Source organism: Haliotis asinina, chromosome 7 (assembly GCF_037392515.1).
Source record: "Haliotis asinina isolate JCU_RB_2024 chromosome 7, JCU_Hal_asi_v2, whole genome shotgun sequence".
Lineage (NCBI taxonomy): Eukaryota > Metazoa > Mollusca > Gastropoda > Lepetellida > Haliotidae > Haliotis > Haliotis asinina.
This window is the reverse complement of record NC_090286.1, coordinates 39,012,068-39,036,230: the sequence shown is the minus strand read 5'-3', so window position 1 is coordinate 39,036,230 and position 24,163 is coordinate 39,012,068. Positions and strand designations below refer to the sequence as shown.

The 24,163-nt window shown below is 37.8% G+C and overlaps 1 protein-coding gene across 1 annotated transcript; it reads right to left on the bottom strand.

The window, feature by feature from the left end:
* Nucleotides 1-443: 443 nt before the first annotated feature.
* Nucleotides 444-21,349, bottom strand: LOC137291661 (uncharacterized). Its single transcript, XM_067823087.1, has 11 exons — nucleotides 21,206-21,349; nucleotides 16,123-16,382; nucleotides 13,985-14,406; nucleotides 13,577-13,708; nucleotides 10,601-10,784; nucleotides 7,637-7,765; nucleotides 6,644-6,733; nucleotides 5,747-5,967; nucleotides 4,473-4,632; nucleotides 1,575-1,690; nucleotides 444-921 (listed from the first exon to the last, which is right to left on the bottom strand). Exons 2-11 carry the CDS (start codon nucleotides 16,268-16,270, stop codon nucleotides 727-729), a joined length of 1,797 nt encoding a protein of 598 aa, XP_067679188.1. The 5' UTR covers nucleotides 16,271-16,382; nucleotides 21,206-21,349; the 3' UTR covers nucleotides 444-726.
* Nucleotides 21,350-24,163: the final 2,814 nt, after the last annotated feature.

Here is a 24,163-nt window from a genome sequence, read left to right as displayed (position 1 = left end):
ATGGTGGTACTCTACTGCTTGGCAAGTCAGTGAATACACTTGATGCTAACATTTAAATTGTTGACTAAACTCTATTCAAGAAAGTTCATCAAGATTCTAGCACAGGTTGCTAGGGACCTATTCCAACACGGAGACCTGCACGTAAAAAACAAGTAACCATAAGTCAGTCCATCCCCTTATTTTCCCCTGTCAGTTTTATGATCAAGAAACATTATATTGACGGTTGCATTGGCAATGAAACAGCAATCATCATTATTTTAGTGCACACATTTTATCATCAAAATGGCTGAGCACTCTTCTATTATTTTCAGTATACACTGATACCAAGCAAGTAAATTTCTATGTACCCCGCTAGGAATGTCAAACTCATTTGGTATTTCCTGGTAGTGATTCTTTATCAAAAACGATATTAAATCATGCATGATGTACAGTAACTACCCATGTTTTGTGGATGCCAACCAGTGGAAGGGAGATAACTCTAAATGTGTTTTTCTTGTTACCTGCAAAATCTAGTGATGGCTACATAAAGATTTGTACTCATGCTTCAAACAATTCAAAATTAACGTTGAGGTGTTTGGTAACATAAATACTCATTGGGCCCATGGGTTGATGCACCTTCAATGTTTGTTTATGTAACATAAACAAACATCAAGGGTACATCAACGTCCCCCTCGTGACCAGAAAACAACTTATATTAGGATGAGTCTGTGGTTCTACATGTTGGTCCTAATGATTACTGCTAGTCTGGGACTGGACTAAGTTAGAGGGTCGAACATGGGATCTGATGGAGGCATGAATTCGAAGGACACAGCACTCTGTTAGTCTATCATGTTTGTTTATGATCTTGTCAATTGTCCTCCCATCGTAGACCTGGTCCCAGGTAAAATACATCCCTTCCTGTAAGTCTGGGTTTTGATTTTTCTGAAAGTTAAAAGAAAGACTTTACAGCAGCCTGTACGTAAAATCTAGGTCAAACTAACTGGTCATTCAAAGCAGAAAAACACTAAAACATTCAAATCCCACCTAAGAGTGAGTGAGTGAGTCTGGTTTACACAGCGCTCAGCTATATTCCAGCTATATGGCAGCAGTCTGCAAACAATCAAGTGTGGACCAGACAGTCCTGTGGTCAACAGCATGAGCATCGATCTAAGCAGTTGATGACATGTATCAACCAAGTCAGCGAGCCTGATCACCTGATCCCATTAGTCGCCTCTTACCCCAAGCATGTGTTACTGGGGATCAATTTTAACTTGGACCTTCACAGGTCCCACCTTAGAATGGCTCTAGACGAGAATTTGAGGTCTGAAATACCCTGCTTCAAAATTATACCTTATAAATACAGGTAGTTGTCACCGGTAAAATCATGTTAGCACTTTTGCAGAATTGTCAACTAAACTAAACTAATTAAAGTATCAAGTAAAGCCAAAAAGAAATATGTATACCCTTTGACCTCCCGTAATAAATAATGATATTGCTGAAATATTAAAAATGGCCTAAAACAATACTCACCAAATGAATAAAGATTAGTTTTATGACAAAGATATGCACTTTAGACATTAATTGGTAAAACTCACAAGCTGTTGTACAGCTGGGGTATTCATAAAGGCCTTCATACTGATGCCACAAGGAACAACAGCTGGGCGAACTCTCTGATAACCATCCTTCTTGATGACTGCAATCACATTGTCATCTGTAACAAGAAGGAACCTCATCACTACAACAGTAAGCATACCAGTTCAGTCATCTAAACCTGCCCTGGATTTATGAGATGTTAACCTACTTGCACAAGGTGCAACCTAAGATAACAAGAGTCATCGGAAGATGACATATGCCCCTGGTACCCACATGTTTGAAAGGACAAATAATCTGAGAGTTACTCAGTGTTTTTCTAGACTAAGTTTGAATTGTTTCCATGGAATTCATGAAAATTATAAATGCCATATATATGTAACCAGCAAAGTCACAATTTCAAGATCTGTCTGCCACACATATCTAGAAAGTTTTACTAACAGATATTAAGAAATTTTTGAGTTCTGCTCTGGAAATGAAACACACGTCTCAATTTTCAGACTAGGTCCAAAACGTTTCCATGGAAACCAAGAAAATAATACATCACAAGATCCTGTACATAGCAAAAGACACCACTATAGGTTCTGATTGATATATCTACCAAGTTTTGCAGAAAAATATTGAATGGTTTTTGAGTTCTGCTCCAGAAACGAAGCCCATCCGACCATTTTGAGACTAAGTCTGAAACGTTTCCATGGAAACCGAGAAAATAATAAATCAGAAAAACCTGTACAGAGCAAAAGGCACCACTTTGGGTACTGCAACACATATCTACCAAGTTCTACGGACAGATATTAAGAAGTTTTTAAGTTCTGCTCCGGAAATGAAACTTACGTCTCACTTTTCAGACTAGGTCCAAAACGTTTCCATACATCACAAGATAATGCATGTAGCAAAAGGCACCACTTCAGGTTCTGACTGAAATATCTACCAAGTTTTGCAGACAAATATTGAACGGTTCTTGAGTTCTGCTCTGGAAACGAAGCCCATCCCTCCATTTTGGGACTATGTCCAAAAAATTTCCATGGAAATGGAGCAAATAATAAAACACAAAAACTTGTACATAGCAAAAGGCACCACTTTAGGTTCTGATTGATATATTTACCAAGTTTTGCAGAAAAATATTGAATGGCTTTTGAGTTCGGCTCCAGAAATGAAGCCCACCCCACCATAAGAATAACACCAAAATGTTCCATGGAAAGACAACAAAAATATAATGCAAAAAATCTGTAAATAGCAAAAGGCAAGTGCAAGTAATATATGTATTTCATGACATATTGAGAAGTTACTACACCATGCACTAATTAAAGAAGCTATCAAAATGGGGCAAAATTAATTACAAAACATGTTGTATATATATGAATTGTAATATACTGAAATCCCTATTTCCTCTTTCCTAAATGTCGCATACATATAATGATCAATGTAGTTACCATGAAATTCTGCAAACAATTCAACTATTGTTGTTATTTAGGCAGGTCAGTTTCAGTTCAGTTCAGTTTACATTCTACTGGGCCATGTGTTCATTGGAACTGTGATAAAAAAAGTCAATGTCCTTTTTGTCCCGTTAACATTTTAGTAGAATGATATAAACAAGAGTCAGCAAAAGATGACATATCTCCCCGGCCCCCATATATTTGGAGGGACAAATCATCTTAGAAGTTTTTGAGTTGTGCTCCGGAAACAAAGCCCATCCCTCCATTTTGAGACTAAGTCCAAAACATTTCAATGGAAACCCAGAAAATTATAAATCATAAAAACCTGTAAATAGCAAAAGGCACCAAGTTGGTGTCTGCCAACATATCTACCTAGTTTTGCTTACAGATATTAGGAACTTTTGAACTTTCTGAGATGTGCTCCAGAAACGAAACACACACCTCACTTTTGAGAAAAGGTCTGAATTGTTTCCATGGAAACCAAGAAACTAAGAAATCACAAAAACCTGTACATAAGGCACCACTTTGGGGTCTGCCACACATATCTACCAAGTTTTGCAGAAAAATATTGAACGTTTTTTATAACTTTCATCCATTTTGAGACTAAGTCCAAAACGTTTCCATAGAAACCGAGAAAACGATAAATCACAAAAACCTGTAAATAGCAAAAAGCACCACTTCAGGTTCTGATTGATGTATCTACCAAGTTTTGCAGAAAAATATTGAATGTTTTTTTTTAGTTCTGTTCCGGAAACGAAGCCCAACCCACCATAAGACTAACATCAAAATGTTCCATGAAAAAACAAAACTGATAGCAAAAGGCACAACCATAGGCTGAGATTACTATATCTATCAAGTTTGGTCTAAACATATTGAACGGTTCCTGAGTTATGCTCCGGAAACAAAATGATTACAGATGGACTGACAGACGAGGCGTCGACTACATCCCCCGCATTACATGCTGGGGGGATAAAAATTAAAACTGACGCAAATATAAATCATGCATTATGGCTAAATATAAGTAAACCTTTATCAGTTGCTGTTGAATACAATTAAATACATAAAACAGCTTCTCCATTTTACTAATGCAATATACTGTATTGATTATACCATGCTTAAAAAATGTCATGAAAGGGATTAATACACACTGCCATTCAGAAATTGGTCAAATGTAACACACATTATATTTGGGAAAGTGTAATCCTAAAACAACACGGGTTACATCATAAAAGAGAATTAATAATACTTATACTCAGTTGTGTGTCAATAGCTCAGCAAATAAAGTTAGTTTTTCGAAGTGATTGGAAACATATATGATGCCAACAGGACAGCCTCACTCCAGATATACCAGTTGAGCATGTAACCAATTCAGGATACTGTGTCCTTGTGAACTGAAAGAAGTTAACACCCTGATAACCAAACTACTTCTGAAGTTAGTTTTCATCATTACTCATCCATTGATCTTACCATGAAGACCATCTACAGCCTGTTCTGCAGTGAGCTGGGCTGTGGGACCTGCTGGAGCAAGGAGCCCATGAATCAGGCAGGCCAGACGTCTAACCTTAGGGTCATCACTCTGAGAGATGATGGGGAGGTAATTCATGACAATGTTGGGGTTCTGTTCCAACTGAAGTACAACCACGGCATTATTACAACTGGATCAAGCATTACTTGATGAGGTCTTTGAATGACATTTACAAGTGATACACTTCAGGAAGAGGTTTTTTGGATGTCAGTTTCTATATTATGAGGAACACAATGTTTTGTAGTTCATCTTTATGCCTTCATCAGGTGAAGTAAAGATATACTCGAAAACACTGTGTTCCTCACAATAAAGAATTTGACGTCCATAAAACTCACTTCCTTATTACTTGACTAGATATACAAACATATATGACTTGATGCTTTGCAGAAACACTTTACTCTAATCCCCTTTTACAAGTTGAAGCCTTAAGATTGAGTGGAGTAGTACTTTTACATCTCTTTTAACAATACAGTTGAGCCCCCTTTTATCCAGACGTTTTGGTTTCACTTGAAATTCGTCCGGATACCGAGACGTCTGGTTAAGGGAGTACAATTAATGAACCTATGTTTCGTTTCACATAAAACTCGTCCGGAAGGCGGGGATTCCGGATATGTGGGGTCCAAATAAACGGGGTTTGACTGTATTCTATCAATAGTGAATGTCTGCAATATTCCAGATATATCATTGGTGGTGACTAGACGTGCAGTGAAATGATAAAGGTGTGACATGATTTGTATTCTATTCCTTTTGATGGTGAACAATAACCCTAAATTATTTGTTTTATAACATATAGCTTGCTGGTACAATGCAGATCTGAGAAACAGGGAGAACCCATTTCAAGTTTCCAATTAAATTCATTGTAGGACCTCTCAGGTTAAAGTCTACAAATACTAATGATCAAATATCAGACTCAAAGTGAGTCAACAGAAGTCCATTTTGAAAGTTGATAACGGAAGAAATAATCTTTTCTCGTTTGTAACAAAGGGTCAATTTACTTGCAGTTAAATGTACGGATTGTCTGACTGTGCAGAGACAATCGGGTATTAAGATGTCTATTTTAGAGATTCAAGGTTATCATGAACCAACTGATGGATTAATACATACCAATGGACTGTTCTATCGCATAGGCATTTTTCAGGGTTGGGGGGAGATGGGGATTTGTTTACATGACTGCTTTTGTGGAGGCAACCTGAGATTAACTTCCAGGCAAACTTACCAAGATAAGGTACTTGGACATTACATGCAGACATGGTCCACTCTGTGGGTTACATGATCTACATCGCCGAAGGATTGCTTGCTCATTTCCGAGCAAGGCCCGTCCATATATGATGTGCAGCAGCACAACCCCCACTGCCCACAGGTCGAGAGATTTGAGTAAATCAAAATCTCGGCTTTCAAGGCATTCCCTGAACCATGGAGGGAGGAATGTGTATGTAGCTGAAAGAGACAAAGTTTGTTTTTTTCCAAAGCATGTTTGTTTACAATATAGTATTATCTAGCTAAGTCTCTCATTAGAATTTGATTGTATTCCCTCCATTTGTTAATGTGTTTGTCAATCCCACAATCTGTCTTGTTGATGTTATTTTATTATGACCATACGCATGTCTATATTACAGTGGAAGCTGTCTAAGCCGGCACTCATCAGGATTGAAGAAGTAAGTCCTGTTTAGACAGCATGCTGGATTGTAGAGCTGATGATAAATGTACAAGACGTGGAAGGGACTGAGACTTTATGCTGGTGTTGACAACTTGCCGGATTGGACAGATGCAAGTTTTGACAGGTTCCTCTGTATATACTGAGAATTTGCAGAAAATATATCTGTTTACCCTAAATTAATGGTGGAGATGTTCACAAAGAATTTAGCCATGGTTTGTGAGCATTTATTTTTTTACCAGTTTGAGCAGTGTAGGACCTTAGTTGACATCAGCTAACAAGTGTCGTAGAGTGAGTGAGTGAGTGAGTGAGTGAGTGAGTGAGTGAGTGAGAGTGTTCCTACTTCAGCAAAAGGACAATTACATATATACATCAAAGCACATCAATAGCTTATATACAGTGTTGACATCCTACTGTGATGTTAAAAGGAAATGTTACATATGTGCTAATCAGCCCTACCACGCATTTTGTTCTTGTATGAAGGGTGATAGGCAGATTCCATGTCGATCAAAATGGGGTAACCCTTTTCGTTCAACACCATATTTTCAACTGGAGAGAAAAGAAACACTTATCAACAATTTCATCATGCAATATATGTACAATCAGAGCTAACAAAACACATGCACAGGCAAGCTAATGTTTCACAAGGCAAACACAAAAAGTTAACACCAGGACACTAGCTTCAGGTCAGCTGTAGTTATGTAACTGATACAGACATCTGTTTAAACTTCATATATGCTGAAATCAGACATTTAATTTTTTTTCACAATAACTCGATTTAAAATCAAAAACAAGGTGACTGATCATGACAGAGCTTGTACAACTACATTCAGTCATGTCTGTCCTCTTGGCTTAAGCGATGGTAAACTTCAGCAAGCTAGTCACAGTAACATAATTAAGTGGCCTTTGATCTCATCAAAACTCTATGGACTGGAACTTTGGTATGTATGTGAATCAGCATGCACATCCCAGTCCACTGCTGACACACCAGCTGCCCTGAATAGAGTTGTGCAGTATTACCAGTAAACCGGTATATACGGTTACAGTATCTTGTGATATGATTCAGTTTCTGCAAATATTGAGTCACCCAGAGTTAGTTCCTTTGAATTATCTACCCTTGATTTTCACTGCAACAACATGGTGGATAACCCTTGTGAAATCAAGGTCACAACGATCAAGCTTACAAAAATTGAAGTTCGGAAATATTTCGTTTTGGAAAAAAAACCGCATCTGTGATGGTGCACCTGAGATGGTTTTACACCTTACACCCATGTGGGGAATCAAACTCGGGTCTTCGTAGTGATCAGTGAATGCTTTATCCACTCGGTTAATCCAACTGCCCTGTTGAAAGACGTAAAGTCATGTCCACATTCTTTCGTACTGTTTAATGCAGTGCATATAGAGTCCCAGTAAAATGCATGAAACACTTGACAAGAGAAAAACTCCACTTACATTTAATATCCCCATGAACAATGTCTTTCGAGTGAAGATAGAGTACATTAATGAGGATGTTCCTTGCAAGTCTCCATTTTGCCGTAATGTCCAACGAACGGAAGAGAAAGGACGGTTCAAGGGTACCACCTAAAACACGCAATCATGGCTTAGGGTAAAAAAATGGATGAGTGAGTGAGTGTGTGAGGTAAGTTTTACGTCGCTTTTAGCAATATTCCAGCAATACCACGGCAGGGGACACCAGGCAGGGGCTTCACACATTGTACCCATGTGGGGAATCGAACCCGGGTCTTCGGCATGACGAACGAACCACTAGGCTACCCCACTGCCCAAAAAATGGATGAAGTTAAAACTGTAAGATATGTAGATTTCAATCAACATTTTATAGCTACAATGTAAAGTATCACCTGATAAAACACAGCATACAATAAATACAAAATTTGAAGCCTAGATATGTCATGCCTCTAAAAACTACCAACATCCAAATGCTTATTTAAGATTTCCAAGTTTAATTTAGAAAACATTCCTGAAAACTGATAAAGATAAACTCATCTAGTATCAAATCTAGAGAGGGTGAGTGAGTTCAATTTTACACCGCATTCAGCCATATTGCAGCTAAATGGGGGCAGGCTGTAAACAATCAGTCCAGATCATGCAACGACCTAGTGACTTGTCTGGGACCAACTTATTTGTCCAAATTGTAAAGAAGCCTGGAACAGAAATTTTCATTACATTTTTTGTTCGTTACTATACACACTAGTTGGCTTATCTATGGATTATATGTTCATCAAACGTTTTGTCAGGGTAAGAAAACAACACTGTATTGCTTTGTGTGAACAAACAATGGAAGACGACTTACTCAGTAAAGACATCAAATTTGCAATACAGTATCACTCTACAAGATAATTCACCTTTTCAATTCTAATTTGTTTTTGCTAGGTTTTGTCTTATATGCAGGGTTTAAGATTACCATGTGTATCTGCCTTGTATACAGAGCCAGAAATACGCAATAACATATGGAGATGATTGTGATGCAGTGATCGCCCCGCAAACAATACAGCATCTGAGAATTCTTTTTTAACATTTTGAGTCAAATTACAATCTCGCTGACAGTGAATGTTTATGACATAAACAAGAAAAAATGTATTCAGAGACACAGATGCCCCCCACTGCTGTAGGTAGAGTTCCATACACTGAGTGTGCTCTGGTGATCAATTTCTTCTAAACAAGTTCAATAAACATCTGTGCAACTATGTATACCTTTCAAATGAATAAACTAAATCAATTCTGTTGAGCAGTTTTTGTGGAGAAGTTGACAGACTTAATCCCCTATGTCACTTTCAACCGAAAGAAATTCAACAAAATTTATCTACGCTCAAATGTGTCTAAACTTACAAAAAACAGTAAAATACAAAAAGAAAATATGAGATGTACACCATTAGTGTCCCAAAATAGCCCATGTATATGTTCATTGAATTCCAAAGAGCATGTCTTGAGTAGAAGTGGACAGAATACATTGCCTGTTTCATACAAAGGGATGAATGGACGGATGGACTGTCACAAAGGGTAACCCATTTTGAGCCCTGCCATATATGGTTCCATATTAAGGGCTAGTGAAATACTGATTAGACCATACTTCTGTTTTACATCCTAGATCGAAACTGCCAGTAGTCTTGAGTTGGTCAAGATTAAGACACATACACTGGTACTTGATGATTTTGACTGGTTGCAAACAAGCCTATGTGTGGAGAACCCAGGGCTTGGCTCAGGAGTGTAAACACGTCCTTGTGTAACATCCATTCTGTGGGAGCAACTCGAGCTCTGTCTGGTCTCAAGAGAGCATCTGCCAGAATGTTTAAACAGCCAAGAATGTACTGAACTCTCAAAAGAGTGAGAAGGTTGTTGACCAATTGAAACAGATGAAATGTCTGGTCAAGGAGAAACTGTGATTGGGTCAACCCTTGTTTCTCTATGAACCATACCACAGTCGTGTTGTCAGTGGTGACCATGAGACAAGTCCCACGTATCTGATGAATGATGATGACAGTGATGGATAGCAAGAATCACTGCTTCCATCTCTAAACTGTTTATGCGCCAACTTTGTTGATCAGTGGACAACAGCAGTCGTGTAAGTGAGCACCCCAACCTTGCATGGAGAAGTCCACAAACAGGTTGTAATTCAGCATTCCCTCTTTCAAACAAACTTCTATTTAGTCATTTGAGGGGTGAGTCCACCAAAGAAGGTAAGGATGTAAGTGAGGAACCGTTGATGCACATCTGCCTGACAAATGTACGGCTGAAGAGAACACTGGATGGGATGAAGTTGAAGTCAGCCTCTGGTTGTTAAGTCTTGCGCTGACTTTAACAGTCCCAGAAGGGTCTGCCACTCGCAAAGAAATGGTTTGGTGAGCACACGTGGGATCAGCAATTGAATCTTGTACCATTGATCCACAGGAATCTGAACTAGGTTCTTGTCCATCTGCAATGTCCTCCGATAAAAGTTAGAATGTGAGATGGAACAAGTTCTGATTTGTCCAGGTTGATATTCCAACCTAGCTGGAACCTATGAAAAGAAAAACCCATTAGACAATTCAGTTTTTTAACAACTACATAATCCCCATAGGATACTCTCTGGCTACTGAAAAGCAATAATCTGAAGTGGCTGATGTCACCTTCCGCAGACGAATGCGCAGAAAAGTAACAGTCGTGACAGGGAAGTGATTGCAGTCTACATCTTTTTGCATTGTATGGCAAGTCATATTTTTTGAAGCCATAAGCAATAAGTGCAGGAAGTAAGTAGTGCAGGATTAGTTAAAAATACAATATATGAGAGTAGTTTGGATTGCATGGAGTCTGGATTTGACAGATTCCACTGTATACTGTGCCCTGAAACTGCCCGTCAAAATTCAGTCATCATGGAACTGCAAAATGTTGGCCTCAAGAAAAACTGGATGATATACTAACCAGGATAAAATTTCATGAAGATTTCACCGAAGTACTTGGCATTAATCTTGCGTTTGATAATACCAAAGATCTTGCCAAGTCCAGGGCAGTCGTCTTGGTGATCCACAACCAAGGACACTTGATGTGGTCTAGACAGCCTCATTGCTGTTTTCCCAATTGGCACCTTTGTTGGTTCAATAGGGACCTGAAATATACCAAAATATAGTCTGACAGGATACGTATAACGTGATCATTCGCCTACAATAAGTATGACTTGTATCAAACAAATTATATATGCATATCCATTTTCTGTCAACAACATATTGTTTTGAGGGGTGAGTGGATGCTATATGGTTGTGGTTGCTTTAAAATGGAAGTTGAACAGACACTGACTTAATGGCATTTAACATGAAAGACCCCCCCACATATTTGAAAGCACAAATCATCTCACAGTTACTTGATGTTTTGTTAGACTAAGTTCAAATCATTTCCATGGAAATCATGAAAAATATAAATCCCATATATTTGTAAACACTAAACAGCAAAAGATACCACTTTAAGATCTGTCTCATATATCTGTCAAGATCTGTTGAAAGATATCAAATGGTTTTCGGAAATGAAGCCCATCCTTCCTTTTAGAGACTATGCCAGAATCATTTATATGGAAACCGGACAAAATAAAAATGCCAAAAATCTGTAAATAGAAAAAGGCACCACTTGTTTTGCTGAAAGATATTATGAAGTTTTCAAGCTGCACTCCGTAAATGAAGCCAATCCCTCCCTTTTGTGACTAAGTCCGAATGGTTTCAATGGAAACTGGGAAAATGATAAATCATATAAATCTGTAAATAGCAAAAGGCACCACTTTGGGGTCTGCCTCACATCTGTCAACTTTTGCTGAAAGATATTTAGAAGTTTTTGAGTCCTTCTCTGGAAACAAAAGTCACCAATCCCTTTGGAGACTAAGTCTGAATCTTTTCCATGCAAACCTAGAAAATGATATATCACCAAAACCTGTTAATAGCAAAAGGCACTACTTTAGGTTCTGACTAATATATGTATCATGTTTTGCAGAACAATATTGAACGTTTTTTGAGTTATGCTCCAGAAACGAAGCCCACCCTTCCCATTAGACTAAGTTTGAAACATTTCCACGGGTAAAAATGAGAAAAAAATGCATAAAAAAAATGTAAATAGCAAAAGGCATCACTTTAGATTCTGATTGATATATCTACCAAGTTTTGCAGAAAAATATTGAACAGTTTTTGAGTTATGCCCCAGAAACGAAGTCCACCCTTCACATTAGACTAAGGCCAAAACATTTCCATGGAAACAAAAAATAATAAAAATGCGAACAATTTGCAAATAGTGAAAGGCACAACTTTAGGTTCAGTTTATATCTACCAAGTTTGGTCTAAAAACATTGAATGTTTTTTTAGTTATGCTCTGGAAACAAAATGATTGCATACGGATGGACAGACAGACAAGGTACTGACTATATTTCCTGCAAAACATGCCGGGAGGATAACAAAAGGATTACTTGCTTAATTAAATATGGATTTTTTTATACAGTTGGTGGTACAGCTTATGTATGAAACATACCATTTTGGTACAGATTTTAGGGTCAAGCTAGGACCTTGGCTATTCGGGGCTGTGGGGTAGCCTAGTAGATAAATTGTTTGCTTGCCACTCTGGGTTCGATTCCACAAAATGTGTGAAGCCATTTCTGGACTGTTTATCCATGATACTGATGGAATACTGCTAATAGTGGCATAAACTGAATTCACTCACTTATATCGTCATTTACAGGCTGTGTTAAATTGGTTACGGGAAGACCTTAAAAGTTGGGGAATTTACTTCCCAAAAAACATGTTGCATGTCAATGTATATTTTGAAGTCAAACATTTGAACAAAAATCTAAAAATTTGTAGAAGTGAGTGAGTGAGTTTAGTTTTACGCCGCACTCAGTAATATTCCAGCCATACGGCAGCGGTCTGTAAATAATCGAGTCTGGACCAGACAATCCAGTGATCAACAACATGAGCATCGATCTGCGCAAATGGGAACCGATGACATGTGTCAACCAAGCAGGCAAGCCTAACCACCCGATCTGTTAGTCACCTCTTACGACAAGAATAGTCGCCTTTTATGGCAAGAATGGGTTGCCGAAGGTCTATTCTACCCCGGGACCTTCACAGGTCTATAGAAGTCAAATAAAACACAATATTGTCATTGTCAAAGTAAATGAAATAATCAAAATTTGGTAGCAGTAATCCAATGACCAACCAATTAATCACTCAATCATAACTGAACACAAATATTTAGGACAGGTATTCAATCCTGTGTTACAGATTTGCAAGAAAAATCTTAATTTACCCATGTTAATAAAGATTACTTACTGATGTTGCAGAACATGAAGATAGATTCAAACTTACTTTTCTGTATTATTAATTTTCATTTCAAACGCTGTGTAACATAAGGCCAGACAAATTTCATTTCTTGTTCTACGTATAATTTTTCTAGAATAATAAAATAAATAAATAATTTTCACCGCTCCAAATATAAAATCCTTATGTTTTCATAGGCCAAAAATGTGAATTTACAAGAAGTTGTTTATTATTGATTTTTGCCCCTCATACTCTACATAAGTTGCCAGAAGTTAAATACTTTGAATTCTTAGACAGAATATTACTCTGATTGGTGATTTTATTATAATGGGTTTTTTTTATTCCTGCCTTTAGGTTTTCTGAAGACAAACATCTGCAAAACAAGAAATAAAATTGGTCTGTCCAAATCAAGGCAATAAACTAATCAGCAATCCCTTTGATTTTGTAATAACCATAGTTGTTTGTATATCTTATACAAATATTCATTTCCATGGTTACAGCATAAATTTTCACAGAGGTAATGGGCATAGCTGAACATATGAACCATAACTGATGCTGCAACTTGCTAACACAAACCAACCAGTCCACACATCATTCCCACAATTCTCACCATCTTTGAGACAAACTCCCTGCCTGTCACCTTATGCGTGCAGAGGAAAACAAGTTTACCACGATGAAACTGAAGGGTACGGTCGTACTCATCCCCATGCATGAACCCAGATCTTCCAAACAAAGCTTTAGCCTGAAACATAATGATTGTAGAAAGGTGTTTGGGATATTTCCGACTAATGCCAGACTTGCACTACCCATTTCTTTGCAAAACATCTCACAAAAACATTTCTGTAAGTGAGCCTTGGCCCTGCATGCATGTGTGCATACAAAGTCAAACCTACACAATATGAATTATAGTCCGCCAGAGTGACTCCAGTGATTCAGGTCACACTTGCAACTGTTTATTTTCTGAATTTTAAATTTCATAAGCATCAACTATGTTGGTCTAAATGTCAGTAAAACTTACTTCACTCAGTAAGATCCCAGAATCCTCTTCTGCTGTATCAATATGCTGCAGAAAATCATAAATATCTTTCTTTGAGCCATACTTTATTCCTGTGAAGCGTGGAGTTACACCAAGGCTGGCAAAGTGGTTCAACTGCTGCTGAAGACTGGGGCTCTGTCTAGGTGATACACTGGGACTGGGATTACTCTGCCGAGCAGCAAGAGGCAGATTAGCACCTCCTGGAATAGGGAATCTATTGGCAACATCACCATATCTATTGGTCGCAATTCTGGTGTTCTGAGTTTCTCTCAGTGATGGTGGATAGAGTGGCTGCTGCTGGTTAATGCCAGGGACGTTGCTGCCAACACCACTGTCAATGTTATCGCTTGTGCCATCAGTTTCAACATCTTTGAAGCCAAGATTGCCATCCAACATGCCTTGATCTGAAAACAATGGACAATTTCTTAACACTGATTCATGATTTTATGACTTAAACAAGGGATGAAAATTCATAAACTGTTACCAGAGCTTGAGTGATTTCATAGGGATTCCTAGCAAGATATATCATCCTAATTAATACAAATCGTGATTACTGACTCACCACTGATTATTACTAATTGGTGCCATAACAACTGTCAACCTCAGCTTGAGCTGGTCGATAGCATTGCCTCCACGAGTCAAATCAGATTGAGCATATATGTTACAGACAATGTGTAAAATCGATCAATTTTTCAAGCAATTTGTCAACTGTCTGAAAACTTCAGGCAGTGCACAAAATGACAGGGTGAATCAGGTAATTTACTCACGGCCTGTACCATATATAAATCAAATACTACATGAGGAACAAAAACAAGTATTGCTAGTAATTGTAAGTAAACTTATCTCTGGATTGTGGGGTTTTTTATTTTAAATTTAGATTCTGTTATTCATAAAAATAAAAAATTGTGAGGTTTAAAAGGGTGCGCTCTTACGTCATGGGCTTAAGAACAATATCTCAATGAAGAAGGGCAAACCAAAAGGGGAACTATGACTTAAAGATCAAGGTTTTTTTCCATATTTCCTGTGGTACCCAACACAAATAGGCAAACATAATCCAGAGGGAATGTTTATGCCTATAATTTGCTATTTTAGCTGCCCCATCTAACTGCTATAAACATCTTTGAAGTGATTTCACATGTCTGTATTTTCCAGTGTATATAAAATATACATATGTATATAAAATCTTCTGCTGGAGTAAACACAACATTGTAGAAAGGCTTGGTATAAACTTTCCATGAAGCAGAAAATATGCGTATCTGACACACCTATCATCTCAAATAGAAAAATACATAGTGAATTTAGAAGCTTCCATCATTGTTGACTTTGGTTCCTTTTCGATGACTGTTTCTTTGACGACTCAGTGCTGATCAAATATCTGACCTGCGTTACCTTAGTTTTTGTTTTACTAAACTGAACTGACTCCCCAAAACATGTCCATGACTCCCTATTATGACACCATGAAGTCATGAGGTACATGGGTGCAATGTGTGAAGCCGATTTCTGGTGTCCCTCACCGTGATTTGCTAGAATATTCCTAAAAGCATCATAAAACTAAACTTACCCACTAAAATCATAGAGCTGGAATACAGCTCACTCACTACAGCCATATAGCTGGAATACAGCTTAGTGCAGCATAAAACTAAACTCACTCACTCACTACAGCCATATAGCTGGAATACAGCTTTGTGCAGCATAAAACTAATCTCACTCACTCACTTACTCCAGCCATAGAGCCGGAATACAGCTTAGCGCAGCAAAAGAATAAACTCACTCACTCACTCACTCACTACAGCCATATAGCTGGAATACAGCTTTGTGCAGCATAAAACTAAACTCACTCACTCACTTACTCCAGCCATAGAGCCGGAATACAGCTTAGCGCAGCAAAAGAATAAACTCACTCACTCACTCACTCACTACAGCCATATAGCTGGAATACAGCTTAGTGCAGCATAAAACTAAACTCACTCACTCACTCACTACAGCCATATACTGCTGATATAGCTGGAATACAGCTTAGTGCAGCATAAAACTAAACTCACTCACAAACTTGCTACAAGTAGCATTCATGCCTTGAAATGACTAGTTTCTAGTTCTTAAATCAGCTTGATATACCTTACCATCAAGTACTCTAAATTCAACACTGCTGCTGGAACTTGTCTCCTGGCCGTTCATTCTTTGCTCATGACCAGCCATGGATGAGAATTTCGCAGTTGACAGACTGTATTCTTGAATGTTTTTCTGTGAATCAAAGGGCTCCTCTTGCATACTGTGGAAAATACCTTACTGGCTAGCGACCAGTTATCGCCAACACCCGGCTGTAGAGCTTGTGCAGACAGCTTTACTTGTAATTCCGTAGTATTCCACACATTGACACATCCTAAAAAACGCAGGTTACAAGAGTTAAAATTACTGTGAGTATTTTACGTTGCATACATTACAAATATGAATCCCTTGGAGGACGAGACCCAAACACGTCCGGGGGGATGTCATGTGACCATTAGTGTGATGACATGAAATTTCATAAACGATGAGAATTGAATGAAAATCATCAAAGTTGTGTTGTGAATCTATGACTTGACAACTCAGTCCATAAAAAGTGCAGATTTTAATTTGTCTGACCATACCCATAATGCCAACATTCAATCACTAAACTTTGAATTGACCCGAATTTCCATCTCCATTTTATAGACTCAACAGATTACATGCAGATGATACTGACAAAATGTAACTGTCAATTTTCACCTTAATATTTTCATTTTTCACCAAGAAAAAACATTGCGAAAATTGCACACTGCTACTTGAAATGTCAACATTGATGAGTTCAAACCCTTGGTGACATCTCCATATTCCCATCAGCTTATATCAGCATCCGTCAAAGAGAGCGAGTTTTGTTCTTTTAAATTCCTTTATTTTTAAACAAATTCCAATTATGAAATTTCTTCAGTGAGTCAAGGTTTGAAACACAATAGAGTTTTTTCCAAGTTTATGTCAATTAAGTGAATAACATAAAAAAATCAGAAATGGCAATAATTGGTCTTGTTACTTGTAGGGAAAGCACAATCTACGCTACACAATCTCAGGGTCTGTAGATTTTAAAGACCACATAAACTCTAACAGGGTACAAATGCAAAATCACTTGCTGACATCATTATAAATGAAACCCCGCAATTAAAACTACTCATTTCAACCTTTAATTTACTTAAATCGACCTTTTTGTCAACAGTGCACAATTCTCAGCCGCAAATGAAATATCAATCAATCCGAGCAGGGCGTCTCCATGACGTAATAGTAGGTATGAATATGAGGGTCTATGCAGAATTCATCTACATTTAAGGAGGTAAATTATTTCGTTTACAGGTTTGTACAAACTTGAAATTGTGACAGCTGTTGAGAAAAATGAAAGCTCTATGTTCTCACAATCTACAATCATTTAGTTTTGTCTCCTGCTTTGTCTAGTTTCTGAGTTACAACCCTTGTTTTCATTGATGATTTTGTCAAAATCACTTGGTGTCGCTAGGTTTTAATCCGTGTTAGGTGGTATAAACCTACACGCTATTTGTCATTATTTACTTGATGCTCAGTTAATGAAATTTTAACAGGTATAATTAGTGGTAACACCACTTAGATTACCTGACAAAGGTCCCCATTTGGCATTTATAGTCTGGATTGATCAAAGGATTAACCGATAACATGCTGATTGATTAATTACTTTTATACGGATTTAAATGGGGATTTGTCAGAAGGTAGTGTTTATGTATGTACATTTACTAATCTATACTGAATACACTCTGTTGTGTATGTGTCTATGTAAAAACAACACCCTTCTTTCAAAGGATTAACTGCCAATACATTGATTGATTGCTCGTTATTGGCTAACTAAATTACTTTTTTAAAAGAACGACGCACATTATGCAATTAGTTGCCAGGTGTGTTATCTTGGGTGACCTATGAAACTATACAGCAATGTGAAAAACCCGAAACAATGCATTTCGTATATTAGATTATTGAAAGACACATCACTTGGGAAATCTGCAGATGAATTATACATCACTCATTTTTGTGGATATTGATGGATACATTCCTCGAACAAGGTAAGAGCCTGACATTGCTCCTATAACTTTAATTTGTTTTAATTTTAATATTTGCATTTGTTTTTATTAAGTTGTCGTAGCTTTCAACAGAATCATTGTTTTTGTTGTGAAATTGTAATGATATAGACAACATACACTAGGGCGTGCGTGTGAATTATGATTCATATAGGCAAGCTATAAAATGTCTTGATATTACATTCCTGTTATATACTGGCAGATCGCTTCTATTTGTCAAGTTTAAACATGCATACAAGTATGATTATAAAGTAATTAGGATTACGAGACCAAATATGAAGACGTATATTGACAAGTGTCTACATACTGGAGAGTGAACGTTTACAAACCAAGTAAATTTAGCAAGTGTAGAAATTTATCGCGCAGTATTTTCACTTCACCCCGGCCTCGCTTGTGTTTTGTAACAAGCTGTGTCATGCAAACTCCTTTTGGTCATGATTCAAATACATATTTAACTACTAGCAGGAAGTAGTTTTGATTTTCTAACTTGATGAAAACAAACCATAATCTCATTAATTCAAATGGACTTTAGTCTGTGACTTCATAATTTTCAAAACTGGCGGCACCCTTCTGAGAATGAAAGCTATTTATGTTTGTTTTCACCGACTTACAAAATCAAAATTACTCTCTACTGGTAGTAAAATATGTATTTTATTGATGGACAAAAGGATTTTGCATGACACTGCTTATAACATAACAATTTCACTCTTGGAAGCAAGGTGGAGGGCAATATAATATTACTTGCAATATTAATGTCACTTTGACCCCCACCTTGCTTCCGTGGAAGAAGTCATCATGTTACAAGTTGTGTCATGCAAAATCCTTCTGGCCATGATTCAAATACACATTTAACTACTGGTAAAAAGTAGTTTTGATTTTCTAACTTCATGAAACCATAATTGCAATAATTCTAACAGACTCTTAGCCCATGATTTCATGATTTTCAAAAATGGCAGCGCCCTCTCTGATGATAAATGCTATTTAAGTTTGTTTTCACTGACTTACAAAATCAAAATTACTTTTCACTGGTAGTACAAGATGTATTTTATTGATGGACATTAGGATTTTGCATGACACTGCTTATAACAGAACAATTTCACTCTTGGAATCGAGGCAGGGGTCGATATAATATTACTTACGATAATAATGGCACTTCGACCACAACCTCGTGTCCACGGAAGAAAGCGTTATATTCATGCAAAATCCTCTTGGTCAGTAATGACCAGTAAGTAGTAAGCAGTCTTTATTTTATAAACTCGATGAAAATTTTATAAACTCAATTTTCTATCCTAGAAGCGTGGTAGCGGGCGAACTATCCGATTTAGTATATACCACAGGCTTCCACAACGCTTGCTTCGCACACACAAACAACCAACTTAAGCACTAACTACAGGGTCCGGTGGAAATTTGTGCATAGTGACACCATCACCTGACCCCAAGGAGCAATTGACGGCAACACAACAATTCGGCATGTCTTTGGTGACGTCGAGAAATCAGCAAAATGACAAGCTTTGTACTCATTTTCCATACAACTAACTGGAAATCGTTGCTTCTATGACGTCACTGCAGGACTCTGGTGACAGAGATACGTAACCTGTCTGTGGTTACGAGTGTCTCAGTCAGTATGGTTTTAAGCCACTCTTAGCAATACTTCAGCAAATATCACAGCAGCGGACACCAGAAATGGGCTTCACACATTGTACCCATGTATGGAACTGAACCCGAATCTCAGGCATGACGAGCGAACGCTTTAAACAATACACTACACTTACTTCAATTTTGGATTTCTATTGTGCCAGGTATCCAACTTGAGAAGTAAGTAAGTGTAAGTGGTAAGTGAGTGAGTTTTGTTTTACGCCGCTCTCAGCAATATTCCAGCTATATGGCAGTGGTCTGTAAATAATCAAGTCTAGACAAGACAATCCAGTGATATGCATAATTGGGAACCGATGTCATGTGTCAACTAAGTCAGTGGGCCTGACAACCCGATCCCATTAGTTGCCTCTTACGCAATGGTCAAAGGTCACATTGTAACATAAAAACTAATGAAGTCAAAAATGTATAGCCGACAATGCCAGTACATGACCATATAGGTGGATCCAGAAGGGGGTGTATGGGTGCGCACCCATCCTATCATCCTGAAATTTTGTTCAATGACCATTGAAACTTGGGTGAAAATGAAGTTTGCACTCTTGTATATATAGACATGCCTAGTGAAGCACCCTTAAATCAGACGCATGTTCAATCCAAAAATTTCGAACTGCATAGATCTATGTGGTAATTTCCCAGAGTCAGCGTAAAAATCCATGGACTTGTTGTTATGACCCGCCATCATTGTGGTCAAATGGAAGTAGTTCTCACAATAAGACTAAAATTAGTTCAGCTATGCCTTGGCAGGAACACGACCTTTAGCTAGCTGAACTACCTAAAATCAGATGGCGTCGATGCCGTCTGATTTTTCTTAAAATTCTTAGAATCCAGTATTTTCTTGAGTCATGGTAGAATGACCATTGAAACTTGGGTGAAAATGAAGCGACACTGCCCGCCCTTCTCAATAGTATCCAAAAACCCCTACCGAGGTGTGCTCGACGTAGGTCTAGGCTGAAATACGAGTTTATTCATATGAAGATCTGTCAAATGAACTACCAAAGCCCCCACCCATCAAAACGCTGTATCCGCATGTCATCTCAGACGCAAATCAATACTCAAAGCAGTATGAACACAATGTGGGAAATGGATCAAGCTTTGCTATCGTACCACTTCGGAGGTTATCCTCAGAACATTCTCGAAACACTGTGATCAAGATCGAACTGCTTGAAAAAAGTTCACGCTTCGTTGAAACGACTGTTCATTCCATTGGCGTTGTGTCTATAATCATATCCTAATGTCAATTTGTCATATTCAACATGATATATTTTTATTTACATCACATGTCGAGTGGAAAATCTTCACACATTACAGGTTCTACCTAAAAAGGAAGGATTACACTAATCTAAATATAGGAACTGAGTAACGGCATGATATTTCGTCAGTAAACACTCTTTTACAAAAAATGAAAACAACTAGAGGAAATTACACTTCAATAGATACCTACCTGTTTCAGAATGAGTTCCTATTGTTTTTCACAGTTATCCAGCCTCATCCATTACGTCGGTAGCTTAATATCAAACCCGCAGACAGCCACTGTTAGCTTCGCGTAGCTTTTCAGCTGCATGTGCGCAGCAAAAAGGGGGATCTCCCTAATTATGCAGTAAACCCATAATCTGGATTTGACGAAAAATGATCGTACTGTCAAGACAGTATATCTCTTGTAAAGGTTCGTGAAATTTTAATATCTACTTCATAATCCGTCATTTTCGGGTTGCAAGTCGCAGCTGAGCTTACACTATCTAAATAAATATAAAAACTGGAAGCACTCGGCGCGTCACGTGATCAAAACACGATCGTCACCGTGGTCTGTCCTATATTTAGATACAGCTAGGTTTTCCAACTACTGATGCTAACGAACCCTAGCGCAGGCGCAACAGTCCCAGGGAACCAGGCTGGTAGCCTCCAAGAGGGGTATGAGCATTTCGGCGATGTTAGATTAATTGGAATCAAACAGAAATCGAGTTATCGTTCCAGTTTGAAGTAGTTCTTATATTCCTACGTCAATATAGAAACCTTCGAGATTTGCACGGGTCGCGAATGCATCGAAGCGCAAAATGAGCCGATAAACCAGATTAATGGGCCCAGCCCATAGAATTTTGCAGTCGAATATAGTTTTATATGTCATGGTTAACCCATATTTCAAAGTTGGACGAAACAGATGAGGAAATTAATATTTTAGAAAATTCTACCGTCACACTTGCACTCGCTATATATGTATTGACAGAGTGGAACTCTGGGTAGGAGACTGCAAACAGTGGTCATCGGTTATCCAATCAAATCATTAAAATCTCCGGTCAAGTTACGACACAGGTCAACGGGATAGCTATATGGTGGCAGTCTGTAAATAATCTAGTCTAAACCAGATAATCCACTGAGTGAGTGAGTTAATATTTCACGTCACATCGGCAATATCCCTTCCATATCATGACGAGAGCGATTACTTACAAAACTACATATTCATTAATGGCACGTTATAAAACTCTGTCAACGAAGGACAGAAAAACCAACTAGAATATCACAGAGAATATAAAACTAGTAATGAGATTAAAACAGTTCATCTGTAACGGACAATACAGCATAAAAACAGACTATAGATCGCCAGCAGCTGAAGGTAGATCACCATATCAGGGATCATGGGGACTTACAGTACCTTTGCTACCTGCATGGGCCCTAGTTGGATTTACATCATCTCTTCAGCTGCTGGCGAGTGTACAAAATGCTAGCCAAAATTAAAACAACAAAAATACTACGATTAAAAACCTGGTAGACTTAAATTTACTTTGAATGTTTTTGGACTTACATACCCTCTCAGGAGGACAATAAATTTTACAATACTTCAACCTCCTTTGAGGGTACAGCCAACAACATTTCAAGCTACTAATCCAAACTACCAATCATTGAAATACATCTATATACACAACATAATATTCAAAATTCAACCAAAAAATCAATTTCTTTTAAAAAGCCAATAATTAAATGAGAATTAACGCTGGTAAAAAGATCCTTAATTGTTTTGACTGTGAAATACTTATCCCTTGTGATGGAGAATTCAACACAGTCAAGCAGAATATACTTGAATAACTCTGTCATCACAAGGGATACAAAATGGAGGATCCTCACCTTTCAATAGGTATGCATGAGTATATCGTGTATGGCCAATACGACATCGTCGAAAATAACCTCTTCAAATCTGGACTGACAGCCCAAGTAGGTGTAACAATAGACGGTTTTATTTCATGTAATTTATTTATACCTACTTGGGTGTCCCACTTCTTCTGCATCAGATCACGCATGTAAGTTCTAATGTTAGCTTTATAATCAGAGTATGGAATAAGAAGTGGTGTCACAGGTTGTGTTACCCGAAATGCCCACATGGCTTGGTAACCAACAGAAGACGATGTCGTATTGGCCAGTAGCACGAATATTATACAATTCAATAATTTCAATTAAAAGTGGATGTTTACAAGAAATATTTTTAATAGCCTGAAGGCAAGAAAGAGAGTCTGAATAGATTATATACTGTTTATGTTTAGGGGCCTTTGAATATATTTAAGAGCTGTTAATATAGCATTAGCTTCTGCTGTAAAAATAGAACTATTGTCTGGTGATCTTGAAGATCCACAGCGCCACCGTCCTTGGACCCATCAGTAAATAAGGATTTATAATTGCTATATTTATGTTTCAATTGATTATATTCTTGTTTATACTGTAATTCATTAGTTTCTGATTTTTTATATGTGGTTAGTGTTAGGTCAACTTGTGGCCTAACCAACTGCCAAGGAGGAGAAGAAAGAAGTCGTAAAAGGAGCTATATTTTCCAACTCAATGCCGGAAGAAGCAAGAAATGGCTTAATTCTGAGACCAAGAGGAAGAGAACAAGTGAAGACTTTTTGTTATACAAATCCTCATAAAGAGGATTAAAGACACAATTAAATGCGGGATTAGACTCATTGGAAACTAATTTTGTGATGTATTGTAAAGATAGTTTTATACGGCGTTGGTTGAGAGAAGGCTCATCACCTTCGACATAAAGACTGTCGATAGGAGAGGTTTCAAAAGAACCAAGACAAAGTCTTAGGACTTCGTGATGGACAGAATCAAGTACTTTTAGGTTGCTTTGACAGGCTCCACCATATATGATGGAACCATAATCAAGTTTTGATCGCACGAGTGATCTATATAAGTGAAGGAGGGTAGTCTGATCCTCTCCCCATTTTGAATTAGACACACCCTTTAATAAATCGAGAGCCTTCAAGCATTTGGCTTTTAGGGATTTAATATGGGGCAAAAAGGTCAAATGTGAATCAAAAATAAGTCCCAAGAACTTAGCCTCCTTGACAACTTTGATAGGGGTGCCACATAGAAATAGTTCTGGGTCTTCATGGCGTTTATATTTACGGCA